This window comes from Dermacentor andersoni, chromosome 5, assembly GCF_023375885.2.
Source record: "Dermacentor andersoni chromosome 5, qqDerAnde1_hic_scaffold, whole genome shotgun sequence".
Classification (NCBI taxonomy): domain Eukaryota; kingdom Metazoa; phylum Arthropoda; class Arachnida; order Ixodida; family Ixodidae; genus Dermacentor; species Dermacentor andersoni.
In genome coordinates this window covers 44,265,574-44,280,406 of record NC_092818.1, presented here as the reverse complement: position 1 = coordinate 44,280,406, position 14,833 = coordinate 44,265,574, and the positions used below count along the sequence as shown (strand labels likewise).

Here is a 14,833-nt window from a genome sequence, read left to right as displayed (position 1 = left end):
GGCGGTGCAAGAAACAACACAGATCACGCCGTTTAAGCTGGTTTACGGCAGGAACCCGACGACCACGCTCGACGCCATGCTGCCCCACGTCATTGACGAAGAGAATGTTGACGTCGCTAGCTATCTCCAGCGCGCCGAAGAAGCCCGACAGCTCGCCCGCCTCCGGATCAAGAGCCAGCAGAGGACCGACAGCCGACGCTACAACCTCCGACGACGCTTTATCGAGTACCAGCCCGGTGACCGTGTTTGGGTTTGGACCCCTATACGCCGACGAGGACTGAGCGAGCTCTTGCGTCGCTATTTCGGACCGTACAAGATCATCCGACGTATTGGCGTACTGGACTATGAGGTCGTGCCAGACGGCATTTCGCTGTCACAGCGGCGTCGCTCACGACCTGAAATTGTCCACGTTGTGCGACTCAAGCCGTACCACCAGCGTTGACGAACTTTGGGACTTCGCGTAACTGACTTTTAGACTTGATTTCTTTTCGTTGTTTTGTTACTTATGTTTAATAAGTGTCCTTTTGTGTGTCGCTCTCTTATATTTGTAGCATCGGGACGATGCTTCTTAAGAGGGGGGTATTGACACGTGTACTTATATTTATCGGGCGACCACGTTTCGCCGCCTAACAAATCTTATCGCACAGCGCGGGACGCGCTTGCATGTATCCGAAGTTTCTGGAAAGTTATCGATGCTTCTATCCACAGTCTGTTGTCGACGAACCTTCTGTTATCTGATTTATTCGCCTGACTCGAATGGTGTAGAACTTTGTGGAAGGCACGCGGGTCCCAACGATTAGTCTGGAACATTCGACGATCCTGTATAAAAGCCGACGCGCTTGACCCGCTGATCAGATTTCCGACGATCGCCGACTGTGTTCGCCGCTTTCGTTGTGCTATAAGTGTAGCCTGTTTTGTGGGCACAAGTTCGCCCAATAAAAGTTAGTTTTCTCGTTCACAGTATTGCTACTGTGTTCTTCTACGTCACCACCACGTGACAATATATAGTTTCCTCATATCAGCTCAGCCATCCCCCTATTTTGATTTTTTCATGCGACCCGGTTATAACAATGGAATTTTCATGGCACTTGAATATTGTTATAAGCAGGTTTAACTGCATCAGGGTTTGACTTTATATGCAGTATTTACTTGCATAATGAGCGGACTCGCGTAATGAACGCACCCCGCACTTCTCCAATCAGAAACTGTGTTTTCTTATTTCCTCACGTAATTACTGCACCCCGAACTCGCTGCCGTGAAGCATGAGACGCACATTACGATTTGGTGTCCGATATGGCATTTGACCCGCTGGTATAGCAGCCAGATTCTAAGCGTTTTTCCGTGCTGTAGGGCCGAACCCGATGCCCAGCGTGCGACAGAATTGTAGAAGACAGACAGTACAATTTGGCGCACAGGTGTTGGATCCGGCTCTGCAGTACAACGAAACGCCTCGGATCTGGCTGCCGTTCTGACGTGTCTTGGATGCCAAATTGTACAATGCATTTCCTACGTCTTTTATACTCTGGGCGTCTTATCCAATGCTACGGCACTGAAAAACACTCTGGTTCCAGTGTGTGGAATGCCATATCGGGAGCCGAATTGTACCTTGTGTCTCCTAGTTTTTGATGTAGCGGAGCCAAAAGGAGGGAGAAAGCTGGGTATCGGTGCGGTAACTACACTATTGTTGATGAATTCCAAAAAATTTTGCGCCAATAGATTCATGAGATGACGTCCTTTAATAGTGAGGCCATTCTATGATTAGTTAGGAAAAGTGTTTCAGGCCCCCTTTAATGTACTCATGGGATGCGTCTGGTTGCGCAGGCCACCTGGACCGGGTACTGCAGGGTCTGGCAGCAGAGGAGGTTCTGAGTGCGTGCGACGAATACACTGGCCACCCGGGAGAGCGCATGACGAACCCTGCGGTGCATCTGTTCCGGGGTCTGCGCCACCGTAACATGGCTGCCATTCGGCATGCAGCCCAGCGCGGACTGCACCACCTACAGCAGCAGCACCACTCGTCGCACCACCATGCTCCCGGACACCAGGTCCGAGACATCTTGGGCACTCTGCATGTTCTGGGGGAAAAGGCATGGGCAGCAGACGGTTCACTCGTTACCAGCTGTTGTGTTGTGGAGATGAGTGTTTGCTCTCTCTCTCTAACAGGCAGACTGTGCTAGGCAACTTCGTCAACTTGGTGGCATTTAGGCATATCTCATTGTAATCTCAGAGCACTTATGCAAAAGTGCAAACAAACTCTGCCAGTCTTCAAAAAGCCCTACATAGTAATAAAGGTAGCATTAAGAGGGTAACCATTAGCACAGTTAACTTAAGCAAGAGATGTTCTTGAGATTGGTGCAACCTAAGTAGAAATAAGTGTGTCGTCTAATAAAAATTAGTGCATGGCCACGATATACGGTGAAACCTCGTTAAACCGTATTTGGCCGGAGCTCGGAAAACGTATGTACTAAACGGTAGTACTGCTTAACTGAAATAGCATGAGATCGCCCACTTACCTGCCATAACGGAGCTACAAGAAAGTGAAATGAAAGGGCAGAAAACATGCAGTATTTATTCACTTCGCGCTACAAAAGTATGTTATTTTTGTTTGATGCTGTGGTGAGCTGGCATCGACGATGGCGGCCTCAAACTCGCTAAGCTACAAGCCAGCTTTTCCACCAGCCCCCTCTTCTTGGCAAACACCTGCATGAGGCTGACAGTATGCATTGGTGTTCCAGTTAATTTGTTAACAAAATGTCGTTTCATGCACTGAAGCACACAAGTAACTGGAATGCCAATGCATTTTCCCGCAAAGTTCGGGAATTTATATCTCGAAACTGGTGTCGTCCTGAGAATTTGTTTGTTCCAAGTGGATTTGCCTTGCAAAGTCCACTGCTAGAATTTGTAAATAGCAATATGGGCCAAAAGGTAATTAGCTAAAAACTTAATTGGCAAATTCTTGTTAGTTTATTATGCACTTCAATTTATTGTGTAAGTAATGTCTGCCTCTTCGAGTAGACCAGCTCACGAACTAGAATTGTGCTATCTGCCACAGGCAACCTTTAAAAAATTTTGAAAGTGTTCGCTGAAACATCCTGAATAGTTGCATAAGAAGTTATATAAGAAGCATGAGTGTGGTGGCACCTGGCACGCCACCATTTTTAAAATGAAAAGACTCAATATTGCTAGGTTTCCAAGACATATGTGTGGCGTCTTCATTTTTTATTAATTATTCTAAAGATAAGATCACTCCTTGTGGCGAAGTTTGGCAGAGCTGAGCAGTGTTGATGGTTGGGGAATGGTTAAGCTTTGTCATAGGGGTAGCGTGGAAATGACACAGGGTGAAATTGTCACAGAACAGCATTTGTCCTGTGTGCATGGTCTCCTTTCTGCCCTGTGTTATTTTTTGTGTTACTTCTACAGCAGCATTACAAAGCTTCACAGCTTGACGCTGGAGGGCATAGGAAGGCCATAAGCAGGCCATAGGAGGAACTGTGACTGAAAGACAAGGCATTGTTGGGAATTGTACGACTACCCTGAAATTGTGACATCCATGCATGTCTGCTGAAAGCAAAATTAGCACCTATTGGCACAGGTGTCAGAAGAGAGCCGTAAGGTAGCACTTTTGCCACCTTGAAAGGACATGCAGGATGAAGTTGGACTGCACTGACTTTTATCAGATTTGTACTTGGCTCATTTGATCAGATGGTAGCAAAAGAAAGTGCATAGCAATCCAAAGAATGAGATACTGTGACACTTTCCAGATAAGACGGTCTCTTCAGTGTTAGCAGTACATCTGGCACGTTGACATCAACCTGCAACCGGAATTGGAGGTAGAAAGGAACTGGAACCATGGATGGTTCCACAAGCTGGAACTGAAACCATAGACTGGCAGTATCGTGGCTCAATCAATGTAAGGGATTTCACCATCAGCTACCAGTCGGTCGGCTAACGCCAGTGTGCAAAATGCTTATCATTCTGGTGATATCATAAGAAGCCAACAAACACTGACACCAAGGACAACATAGGGGAAATTACTTTTGCTTAATAAGTAATTTCCCCTATGTTGTCCTTGGTGTCAGTGTTTGTTGGCTTCTTATGATATGACTAATAAAAATCGGGCCCCTCGGTTAACCCCCTTTCTTCTCGTTTACATCATTCTGGTGAGGCATTCTGCCAGACACCGTGTCACGCCAAAGCGAATGCCTCTCTGAAAGCAGTCAACTGAGAATGCAGCCCCAGTAGTGTGTTGAGGTCACATTTCATTGCCGTGAGTGACCTTTAAATTCCCCGTGGAGGGAAGACACTCCATTTGTTGCAACCTAACTGTGCTTCCGCTCACCTTGCAGCACGGAATGGGCCATGATGTGGGCGACAGTGCCCATGCTCGCTCCCGGGCGCACCCGCTCATGATACAGGGGCTCCGGACCAACCCCGTGGATCAGGACAGCCATGTGCTCTTCTTCGACATTGAGGCACTCATCGGTAGGCACTGAGGACCCCAACTTCCTACAATATGTCTACATTGCACTACAAAACTGTATAGGGGGGAAAGGACTGCAAAGGTGCATTGCTCAATAGAGTGAGTGACCCATGTTCTCACTCAAACAAGTTTAGCAAATTTTTGTCCACACCTGCTTTGTTCTTGCTCAAATTTTGCAAAAGCTAACATTCTTTTTTGTCTACATTGTCCATTAAATACCTAGCTTCTTTGTCTACCTGGTTCATAAAAGAAAAAAAAAAAGGAAAACCACTAGTTACGTGGCCCCATTGTCACAGAAGCAAGGTACTGTGGATGCTTGTAGTGGTTTTGCTAAGTGTTGGTAACTAAAGGTGCAAGCAAACCAGGCAAACAACTAATATGTTCTGTTGAATCAGTTAGAGCAAGGAATTCACTATTGCAGCAGAATCCAAGCAGAAATAAGGTGGGGCTACTGTGCAAATATTTTTTACTGTTCAAGAAAAATTATTGTTATTTTTAACAGCACTAGAGTTCCCGTAGACTGATTTGCACTAGAAAGCCTTGGACAATTCTAGTGCGGTAATTTGTTACAAGTCTTCACACATTTGTGACAGTGAGTTTGGAAGCTTGAACAACCATAAGCACTCTGCAGTCTAATTTGTATAATTCATGATAGAATAGATACTCCTGAAATTTTCAGAAGTATTTGCTCATTCTATTTTCTTTGTGTGAATGCACAATAGATAAATTAGTTGCCTTAAAGGTAATATTTTTACCAAAAAGGGCAAGATGATACAGGTATCCTTTAGTCTAGCAGATGTGCTGCGTATTCCAATTAACTGAAAATTTACTGATCTAAGAAGTTCAAAGCAGTGCGTGAAACAAAAAAGACACTCTAAAGAAACATCAGCTGACACTTTTCCTTCCTTTAAACTACCTTTGCCTTGCAGATTTCTCAGAATTTGTTTTAACCACCTCATTCCCTGGTGTGCGTGTTGGACTGCACCGTGGATTGGCTATGGATCTTCATTTAATCCAGATATACTTATTGCATGGTTGCATGTCTGCTCCACTGGTTCCCTCTCAGCAGTGCCATGCTTGTGTACTCCTGTCCACTGTTCTTGTCGTGGTACATTGTAAACAAACTGTGAACCACAGACCCCCTTATTCACAAGCAGGCCTCGGCCTTTGCCATCTTTCTTTGAGAGCCAGGAACCCTTGAATACACACCCAGAAACTTTGTCTACTTTATTTTGAACGGCAACTCCAGCAATTTTTTTTCGAGGTCGGCAGACCATAACAAGATTTCTAGTGCATGTTCTCTTTGGCATTGCAATCATCTGTGCCAGATTATGTGACTGAAAGTTATTTAGCTTTGCTTAGCTTGAATTTTAAAGGTTGTTGTACATGCTCCAGACTTAGCATGCAAATGTATTATTTTTTACTGGCCACCCTGTGCTTGCACATGTCAGTGCCATGTATAACTGTTTTGTCAAAGGCCTAGAATGAAAGTACCAAAAGAAGTAAGAAAACAAATATGCCACCAATAGATACTTGCAATGCAAGTAGCCAGCAAATAGTTCCCACAGTAAAGTTATAAAAAAAGTAATAAATTAAAATCAAGGCTTAAATTATACTTGCGAATTACTTATGCAAACAGTGGTGACACATGCAGCACCATCAAGGAAACGAAAATAAAAGGACTATCATTAAAAATATAAATATTCATACAGTAGATGCATATTGCTTGTTTCTTGTGGACGATCCACGCGGGTGCCCCGACGAAGACGACGAACGCTCTCTGGCTCTCGAGCTGTCAGCTGAACAGGCCAGCACTGCAGTTATCCTTTGTAAATATACTTTGTAAATAGTCTCCAGTTCTTAATCCTTCATTTGTGTAACATTTTGGTGGAAGGTGCCATTCCCCGTACTCGCCATGGAGCTCTGCAGTGGCCGCACCGTCCTGTCCGCCATGCCTCCCAATGACGACACCTCGTCTGCTTGTACTCTTGCGACCCTAACAACAACGTACCTTACGGTTACCAATTCCCGCAATCCTGGCATATTCTCCGGCCAAGATAATGTCGACGTTGACGACTGGCTCAACCTATCCGAGCGTGTTAGCCAAAACAACCGCTGGGACTCTACCATTATGCTAGCGAATGTTCTATTCTACTTGGGCTGAACTCCTCGTGTCTGGTTCCATACACACAAGGACGAGATCTCTAGCTGGGATGCTTTCAAGGAGAAGCTCAGCAACCTCTTTGGAAATCCCACGGGTCGGCAGCTGGCTGCTAGAAAAGAGCTTGCTACCCGAGTTCAGTCTTCTACTGAATCATATGTCTCGTACATAGAAGTCGTGCTTGCTCTTTGCCGGAAAGTCGACGACAAAATGGCCGAGGTTGACAAAGTCGGCCACGTAGTCGAAGGGATCGTGGACGATGCGTTCAACTTGTTGGTATTCAACAATGTGTCCACCATCGACGTCATTATCAAGGAATGCTGCCGTTTTGAGCTCGCCCTAAGCCGCTCCATCATTCCACAGTTCTTCCGGCTCCTGAACATGGCTGCAACGTCGTCTTGCGTTGGCCTTACCGCTTCACCACCCTTAAATGAGCACGTCACACGTATTGTTCGCTGCGACCTCGAGGCTACAAGCCCTGCACCGTTCCATCCACGGCCACTTGACCCCACCATTGACCAACCAGCCCCAGCGATCTCTCTCATTCAGGCACTTGTGCGGCAAGAATTTGCAAACCTCGGTTTTCCTGGTGCCTGCTCCGTTTCCCGACCTGATGCCCGACCGGTGCCAACAGCTATGCCTCACGGCGATCTGTACTCCCCTCCCAGATACCGCAACCCTTCTGAGTGGAGAACTCTGGATGACAAGCCCATTTGCTTCCGTGCCTCCGCATTGGCCACGTCGCTCAACACTGCCGCACTGCCTCGCCGCCGCCGTATTCGAGTCTCCTTTTCCCCATTTCCTCGCCCATACGCCGACCCGCGGCGTTACTCGCCTCGCCGTATGCCTCCTACCTCTGACGTATCCGTCAATGACAGTCGTCGTGCTCGCTCGCCATCACCTCAGCGTTGTCGGTCCCCGCAGCCCCAGCCACGCCGCTATTTGTCGCCGACCAATTATGGACCCTCCCGGATGGAAGACTGGACCATGCAGCTCCTGGGGGTAGTGCTGCATTATCTTTGTCGTGTCGAAATCCCCCATTGCCGCTCCTAATGAACCAGAACTTACTTGACGTTCACATCGACGGGGTCCCTTTGACGATGTTAATAGATACTGGAGCCCAGGTATTCATAATGAGTTGTAACCTCCGTCGTCGACTGATGAAGGTTCTCATGCCTGCTACTACAGTGCAGTCCACTTATAACGATACCACATATAACGATATATCGGTTATAACGTTGGGTCGACATGAGAGTGTCATTTTATGCATTAGGTCTATGGGGAAAAAAACCATTTATAACGATAGGTTATTCACCGCATATCGGATATAACGATCAAAATTTTGCAGTCTGGACGGCGTTTTCCGTGCCAAATAATCGTAACGTTTGCGTTGCTTAGTTCCCTGAAACGAACGATGTCGAGACGAGGCGATGTTTACCTCCGTAAGTTCGTATCTGCCGCCATTACCGCGCAGCGCGTCTCGCCCCGCCCGCGCACGAGTAGGCGCAGCCAACGTTGGCGCAGCGCGCCACAAGATGGCGCTAGCTGCTTCATGCGCGTCGGCCACAGTCGCTCCGAAAGAGAGAGAAAGAAAAACAGAAGCGACAAGCAAAGCGGCGCGGTGGCGCCCGTCCCGCGTCTCTCTCGCGATAGCAGGCTGACGCCACCGAAGTAGCGTGCAACCAACGGTTCAACCCAGTTCGAAGATGGCGCCGACAAAGCGCAAAGCTGTGTCGCTTGACACGAAGATGGATATTTTGCAGGACTCTCGATGCGGCTTCAAGGTGAGCGCCCTCGTGAAGAAGTATGAGCTCGTCCAGTTAACGATATCAACCATCTTGAAAATCGGGAGCACCGCGATTGTGAAGGCAGGAGGTATCAGCGGCCATTCCGATCAGCGGAAAATGGGTTAGAGACCCTTTGTACGCCGATGTTGAAGAGGCGCTTTACCAGTGGTTCATCACCAATTGCTTCAAGAAGGCGGGCTTTGTGCGTAAGGACGAACTTCCCCAACCCGCTGAGACCGACCCGGTGGAAGTCGCTGACATAACCGAGCTCTGGGAGCTCATTCCTACTGGTGACACAGGTGGTATGTCGAAGGAGTTTTTGACTGCAGACAGTGCTGCCTCGTTCTGCAATGAGGTCACCGACGAGGCGATCGCCGATGATGTGCTGTCTCGACAGACGCAAAGTTGTGCGACGGTGGCGACGGCATCAGCGACAGTGACAACGAGATCGACAGTGGCTCCTTGACCCCGACCACGATGTCCACGCAAAGTGCACTGTCGTCGATCGACTCCTTAATTGATTTTATGCATGCTAAAGGATTGCCGCAAGTGTTCGCGCAGCAGCTGGAATCCATGCACACCGCGGTTGTGAAGCTGAAGCTGCCGCAAAGGCAAGTGCAGATTTCGGACTATTTCGGCGCGCCTAATCCTTGACACGGTCATTGGCGCTAGAAATAAAGTTTGTTTTTCACGGCCTACTGTATACATCATCTATTCTTTAGAGCAAGTAGCGAATTCGAGTTCATAGCTGCAAAGGTAAAGAGCGCAAACGCGTTAAAAAAATTTTTTTTTTGATAACTGCAGTCCAGATATAGCGATCATCGGTTATAACGATCCTATTTTTCGTCTTTCTCGATATCGTTATAAGTGGACTGCACTGTACATGAGCTGTATGTGTGGCTGATGGCAGCGCTGTTGACTTTGCTGGGATGTGTACTTCCCGTATAAGTATCATTGATCGCCACGCTCCTGTTCGTTTCACAGTGCTGACCAATTGTCCCCATGACCTAATCCTCAGACTCGACTTTCTTACGGTGCATTCGGCTTTGATCGACTGTTCTGTCGGCACCCTTTGCCTCGAACTACCTCTACTCGCGCATATTCGTGCAGAACTGCCGAACAACTTTACTACGACCGCCTTCGTCCGCCTACCGCCTAAAGCCTTTACTTTCGTTGATTTGCTAAAATCTTTTTCTGTGCCCAATAGTGATTACGTCGCCACACCTGTTCCTGATGTCCTTTTGATGCGCAATATCACTGTGCCACACTCCGTCGTCACCGTTGCCGATAACTGGACATGCCTCCCCATCGTCAATTTTGACCTGACAAAGGAAGTTCTACCCCATGTCATATCGGTTGCAACGCTGCGTGCTATAGGAGATGACGACGTCGCGACGTTTCTAGTTGACGTCTGCTCAGGTTCTTCGCTATGTCCACGGGATGCTATTTGCTCTGACGCAACATTTCGTCCCATGATTGCCGTGGACCTATTGCCTGAACAAGCAGCCGCTCTGTGTTACTGTTGTAGCTTCGACGGGGCGGCCGGACGAAGGATTTACGGCATGAGGCCCAAATGGCCGAGGCGCGCAGCGCCGCAAGAAAGAGCTGGACTGCTCCAGTCGGGGACCAGACAAAGAATGCTCTTTTATTTCTGCGAGGGGAAGCAGGAGGCAACTTACAGCGTTTGGCGCTGAGTGGCGCCCTGACGTAAATGACCCAAAACCAAAACCAGAAGCTAACACAGAATACCACAGTTACCTTTTGGTTTCCTACCACAATATCTTCAACCTCAACAATTGCCAATTGGGCCAGACCTCAATTGCTAAGCATCAAATAAATACTGGTGATGCCAGTCCTATTCATCGCCGGCCATATCGAGTTTCTGCTCCAGAGCATCAGGTTATTCAAGATAAAGTGAACAAGATGCTTGCCAAAGTCATTGTTGAACCTTCGTCGAGCCCTTGGGCGTCACCCATGGTGCTGGTTAAATAGAAAAATGGCACATGGCATTTCTGCGTAGATTATTGTCATCTAAACTGCATTACCAAGAAAGACGTCTACCCCTTGCCTCGCATCCACGACGCCCTCGATTGTCTCGACGGTGCCAAATACTTTTCATCAAAAGACCTTCGGTCTGGTTATTGGCAAATTTCTGTTGATGAAATGGACCAAGAGAAGACCACGTTCATCACCCCTGATGGTCTATGCAAAGTTGTGCCATTCGTTCTATGCAGCGCTCCAGCAACGTTCGAACGTATGATGGACTCTTTGCTTTAAGGGTTCAAATGGTCAACGTGCCTCGGCTACCTAGACGACATTCTCGTATTTTTGCCTACATTTGAGACACACCTTGAGTGCTTATTAGCTATTCTTCAAGCCTTCCGCGAGGCTGGGCTCCAACTAAATTCATCGCAGTGTCACTTTGGTCGTCGGCAGATTACAGTGCTGGGCTACGTCGTCAACGCTTCCGGTATTCAACCAGACCCGGAGAAAATTCATGCTGTCACGTCTTTTCTTGTACCTCAGTCTGTCAAAGACGTTCGAAGTTTTATAGGGCTGAGCTCCTACCTCCGACGCTTCGTTAAAGACTTCGCAGCGATTGCCCGACCACTTATTGCTCTTCTGAAGGACTTGCCATTTACGTGGGGCCCCGCTCAAACTGCTGCATTTGCCCACCTCGCCAACATTCTCACTACGCCACCTATCCACCTATACTGGCCCACTTTGACCCGTCCTCTCCTACAGAGGTGCGTACCGATGCCAGTTGTCACGGTATCAGAGCCGTCTTAGCCCAGCGCCGACAGGGTCAAGACCGTGTTATCGCCTACGCTAGCCGCCTCCTCACAGCAGCAGAGTGCAACTATTCGATTGCAGACCGGGAATGCCTGGCTCACGTCGGGGCGGTTTCCAAATTCCGCCTGTACTTGTATGGCACGCACTCCTCTGTAATCACGGACCACCACGCGCTCTGCTGGCTTTTCTCACTCAAGGATCCTACCGGCCAGCTTGGTTGCTGGGCTCTGCGGCTGCAAGAATATTCCTATGCAGTAGTGTACAAGTCACGCCGATTGCATCAAGATGCAGACTGTTTATCATGCTGGACGAACCACCCGCCAACCAATGCCGACGCTTGCGTTTTCTCCATTTCTCAGCTGCTACACGTTCCCGACGAGCAACGCCATGATGCCACCTTGCGCGCGATCATTTATGGCTTGGAATCTTCGTCTTCTGATTCGTCCCTTCACGTGTTTGTTCTCCGGGATGGTGTATTGTACCGCCACAATGTACGCCCCCTATGGTCCTGCCCTGCTCCTCATCATTCCCAAACACCTCCGGTAAGCTGTTCTGCAAGAACTTCACAATTTACCAATGACAGGTCACCTTGACGTCTCCCGCACCTATGACCGGATTCACCAACGCTTCTTTTGGCCAAGCCTTGCCCGTTCCGTCCGGAAAACGTTGCGGCATGGGAGAAATGCCAGCACCAGAAAACAACATCGACGCTTCCTGCTGGGTTCCTTCAACCGCTCGACATTCCTTCGGAGCCATTATTTCGTGTTGGCTTGAGCTTACTTGGCTCTTTCCCTCTATCCATGTCTGGCAAGAAGTTGGTCACTGTGGCGACAGATTACGCCACGCGCTATGCCATCACCAGAGCGCTTCCAACAAGCTGCGCCACAGATGTCGCTGATTTTCTTTTATGCGACGTGATTCCGCAGCGTGGTGCTCCACACCAACTGCTCACAGACCGTGGTCGGACATTTCTTTCTAAAGTCATTGCCGACATCCTGCAGTCCTGCTCAACGAAGCACAAGCTGACTACCGTGTGTACTTGCATAATGATTGCACTCGCGTAATGATCGCACCCCTGAATTTTGTCGTGAAAATTAAATTTTTTTTTCCTGTGTAATGATTGCACCCCGAACTTGCCACAGCAATATGTCGTGTGCCAAGTCCAGCTAATGATGATCGCGCTTACCATCTGTCGAATGCTGTGGAATGCTACGCGAACGACTCTTCAAGACATACCAAGTGGTCTGCATGCACCGAACATTCTTAAGCAGATGTCCCATTTCATTCCTTTCATCACTTTTCGTACTTACATGAAAAAAAAAAAAAAAAAGCTACAACCAAACTTGCCTTGGCGTTATCATTTGTAGGCTTTATATTGGTTGTGGTCAGCAACAACAAAAAAGGCGCCTTTCGTTTCTTCTAGTCTGCACTCGTAGGCACGCAACAAATCGCGAGCGGCAACGATAGTAGCCACGTTTACACTGATACGTTAGAAGTGTACTCTATTCATACGGCGACAGCTAAGATATTCGCCCACCCATAGTGGAAGCGTGCCGTATTAAGATAGTAGTGAAGACAAATGCCGCAGTTTCCGCAGCATGCCCGCCATGGGTTTCTGTCACTGGCAGCTAAGCGCGCCCATCTCTGTTTCTGTCCCCTCAAAGGGGTCATGGCTACATTATTGCTGCAAACTCGCCTATAGTAACGATATTATTCACTATTGATACAGGAGAAACTGTTTCAATGCGCATAATGTATTCATGAGAAGAAAAAATATCGTGTTCGGCGCGTTCGGCTTGCTCCGCCAGCCACCATTTGCAAACCTAGCAATTGAGGCCGGCAATCGCTCCGCCTGAGCATCTCTTTCAACGTTACTGCAGTACGTCACCAAATGTCAACCAGACCACCCCCTCTTAGAAATGCGAAAATACTTGAAGCTTTCTTGTGGGCTGTATACTGACCCTTTTGGGAGCACAAGGTGTTGCAGGCATGTGTGCGGAAGGTCATTCTTTTGCAGGGGTTCAAGAAGAGCGTCCTTTTTATATCAGTATTTTTGACAAGACCACAGAATGTGTTCGATGTCTCCTGTGTCTTTGCCTGTAGCACAGTTCGGAGAATCAGTACACTCCATCTTAAATAACCATGTTGGTGTATTAGCAGATCCTGTCTTGTGAGCAAAGTGTTCATACGTTGCAACCCAGCCCTTCTCTACTGTGCACCCACCAAGCCAGTTTTCAGTGTCGCTGCAGATGTCTTAACAAGTAAAAAAGAGAAGATTATAGAAGAAAATTCCAAAAACAAATTTTAGGAAAACGTAAACAATGTGTGAAGTTCTGTAGCGGACGCATTGAAAGAGCCAATCCAGATCATTCTGTTTACTGTACTTGTGGAATGTTAATAAAGGTAGAGTTGAAAGTAACGTTCAAGTAATCAATTGCTTTTTATAATTTGCCCAGTTAAATTCCTGGGGCTGTAATTGGTAACTGTAATCAATTATATTTTCTATGCGAAAGCGTCAAATGGCCCACTGAGCGAAAAAGCCGGCGTCTGTCATCTGTAGGAGCGAAACACCTCGTTTACCATTGGCTATGATGCCGTGTCACAACTGCGCGACGACAGGTGTTCCGTGAGGGGAGAGGGCATCGCGGCGACGCGACATCACCCTCGCTCTCAGAAGCCTGTGTTAACCGTGCGTTCCTTGTTCGCGCAAGCTCTCGCCTGTGTTCTAACTGCGTCTCAGTAAGGCCAAATCAAAACCTGCCTACCGTCTCAATGCGCTTGCTTGCCCGTGAGAAGTTCATAACTCGAAGGACTGCTCAGCGGCGTTCAATTGGACATCAATGCTCTCGCATTCACAACTTATAAGAATTGCTTCAGTGTTCAGATTTTTTTTTTTACAGAAGTAATTGTAATTGATTACTTTTTTTCTGTAACCCGTGCATGTCTGCTGTGGTGTAGTGTATTACCTGAACAGGCAAGCTCCCTTGTTTGTGGCCTCTAGCACTGTAATACTCGTGATCCACAAAGGCACCTTGTCTCATGTGTGTGTGCATTATTGCCTGCGTTTTATGTTGGTCAAATGTGTTTTTACGTGTACATCTGTGTTAACGTGCCTGCACTATGTTTTAACTAGTCAGTACCTGCAAACCACAACAAAACATGCATCCAAACCCATATCAAGACAGAAAGAATGTAAAATTAGGTTTATTGGTTTATCTCTCAAACTGTGAAAAAAATATGTATAAAAATGTCTGACAGTCTGGAGGCCAGTCAGCTCAGCCCTGTATGGTCCTCATGCCTGCCCCATTTTGTAAATAATTTACTGATTTAATGTTCATTATTTCTTGTTGTTGTTGTATTTCTAGGGATCTTAAACAAGGGCAGTGCAAATACTGAATTGTAAATTTCGATTCAAATATTTAATCGAATCAAGAAAAAGAAGCTGGACATTGATTATCAACAAATTTTACTCACAGATTTATGCCAAAAAACGCTTTGCTGCACATGCTCAAGCGTCTTCTCTCATTACGTAACAAGAATGTTGCTGGCTATCACTAACTTAGGTATCAAGGAATTGAAATGTATAGTATGGGATACTCTTATTAAAGGGAA

At 47.3% G+C, this 14,833-nt stretch overlaps 1 protein-coding gene across 4 annotated transcripts in view; it reads left to right on the top strand.

Moving 5' to 3' along the window:
- The window catches only part of Rbcn-3B (WD repeat-containing protein Rbcn-3B), a 188,248-nt gene that overhangs the window by 83,328 nt on the left and 90,087 nt on the right, over positions 1–14,833 (top strand). For all 4 annotated transcript variants that reach the window (XM_072288168.1, XM_072288166.1, XM_072288167.1 and 1 more), the window contains 2 exons: positions 1,822–2,045; positions 4,347–4,482. In XM_072288168.1, the coding sequence (XP_072144269.1) occupies positions 1,822–2,045; positions 4,347–4,482 (360 nt within the window). The remainder of the gene's footprint in view (positions 1–1,821; positions 2,046–4,346; positions 4,483–14,833) is intronic.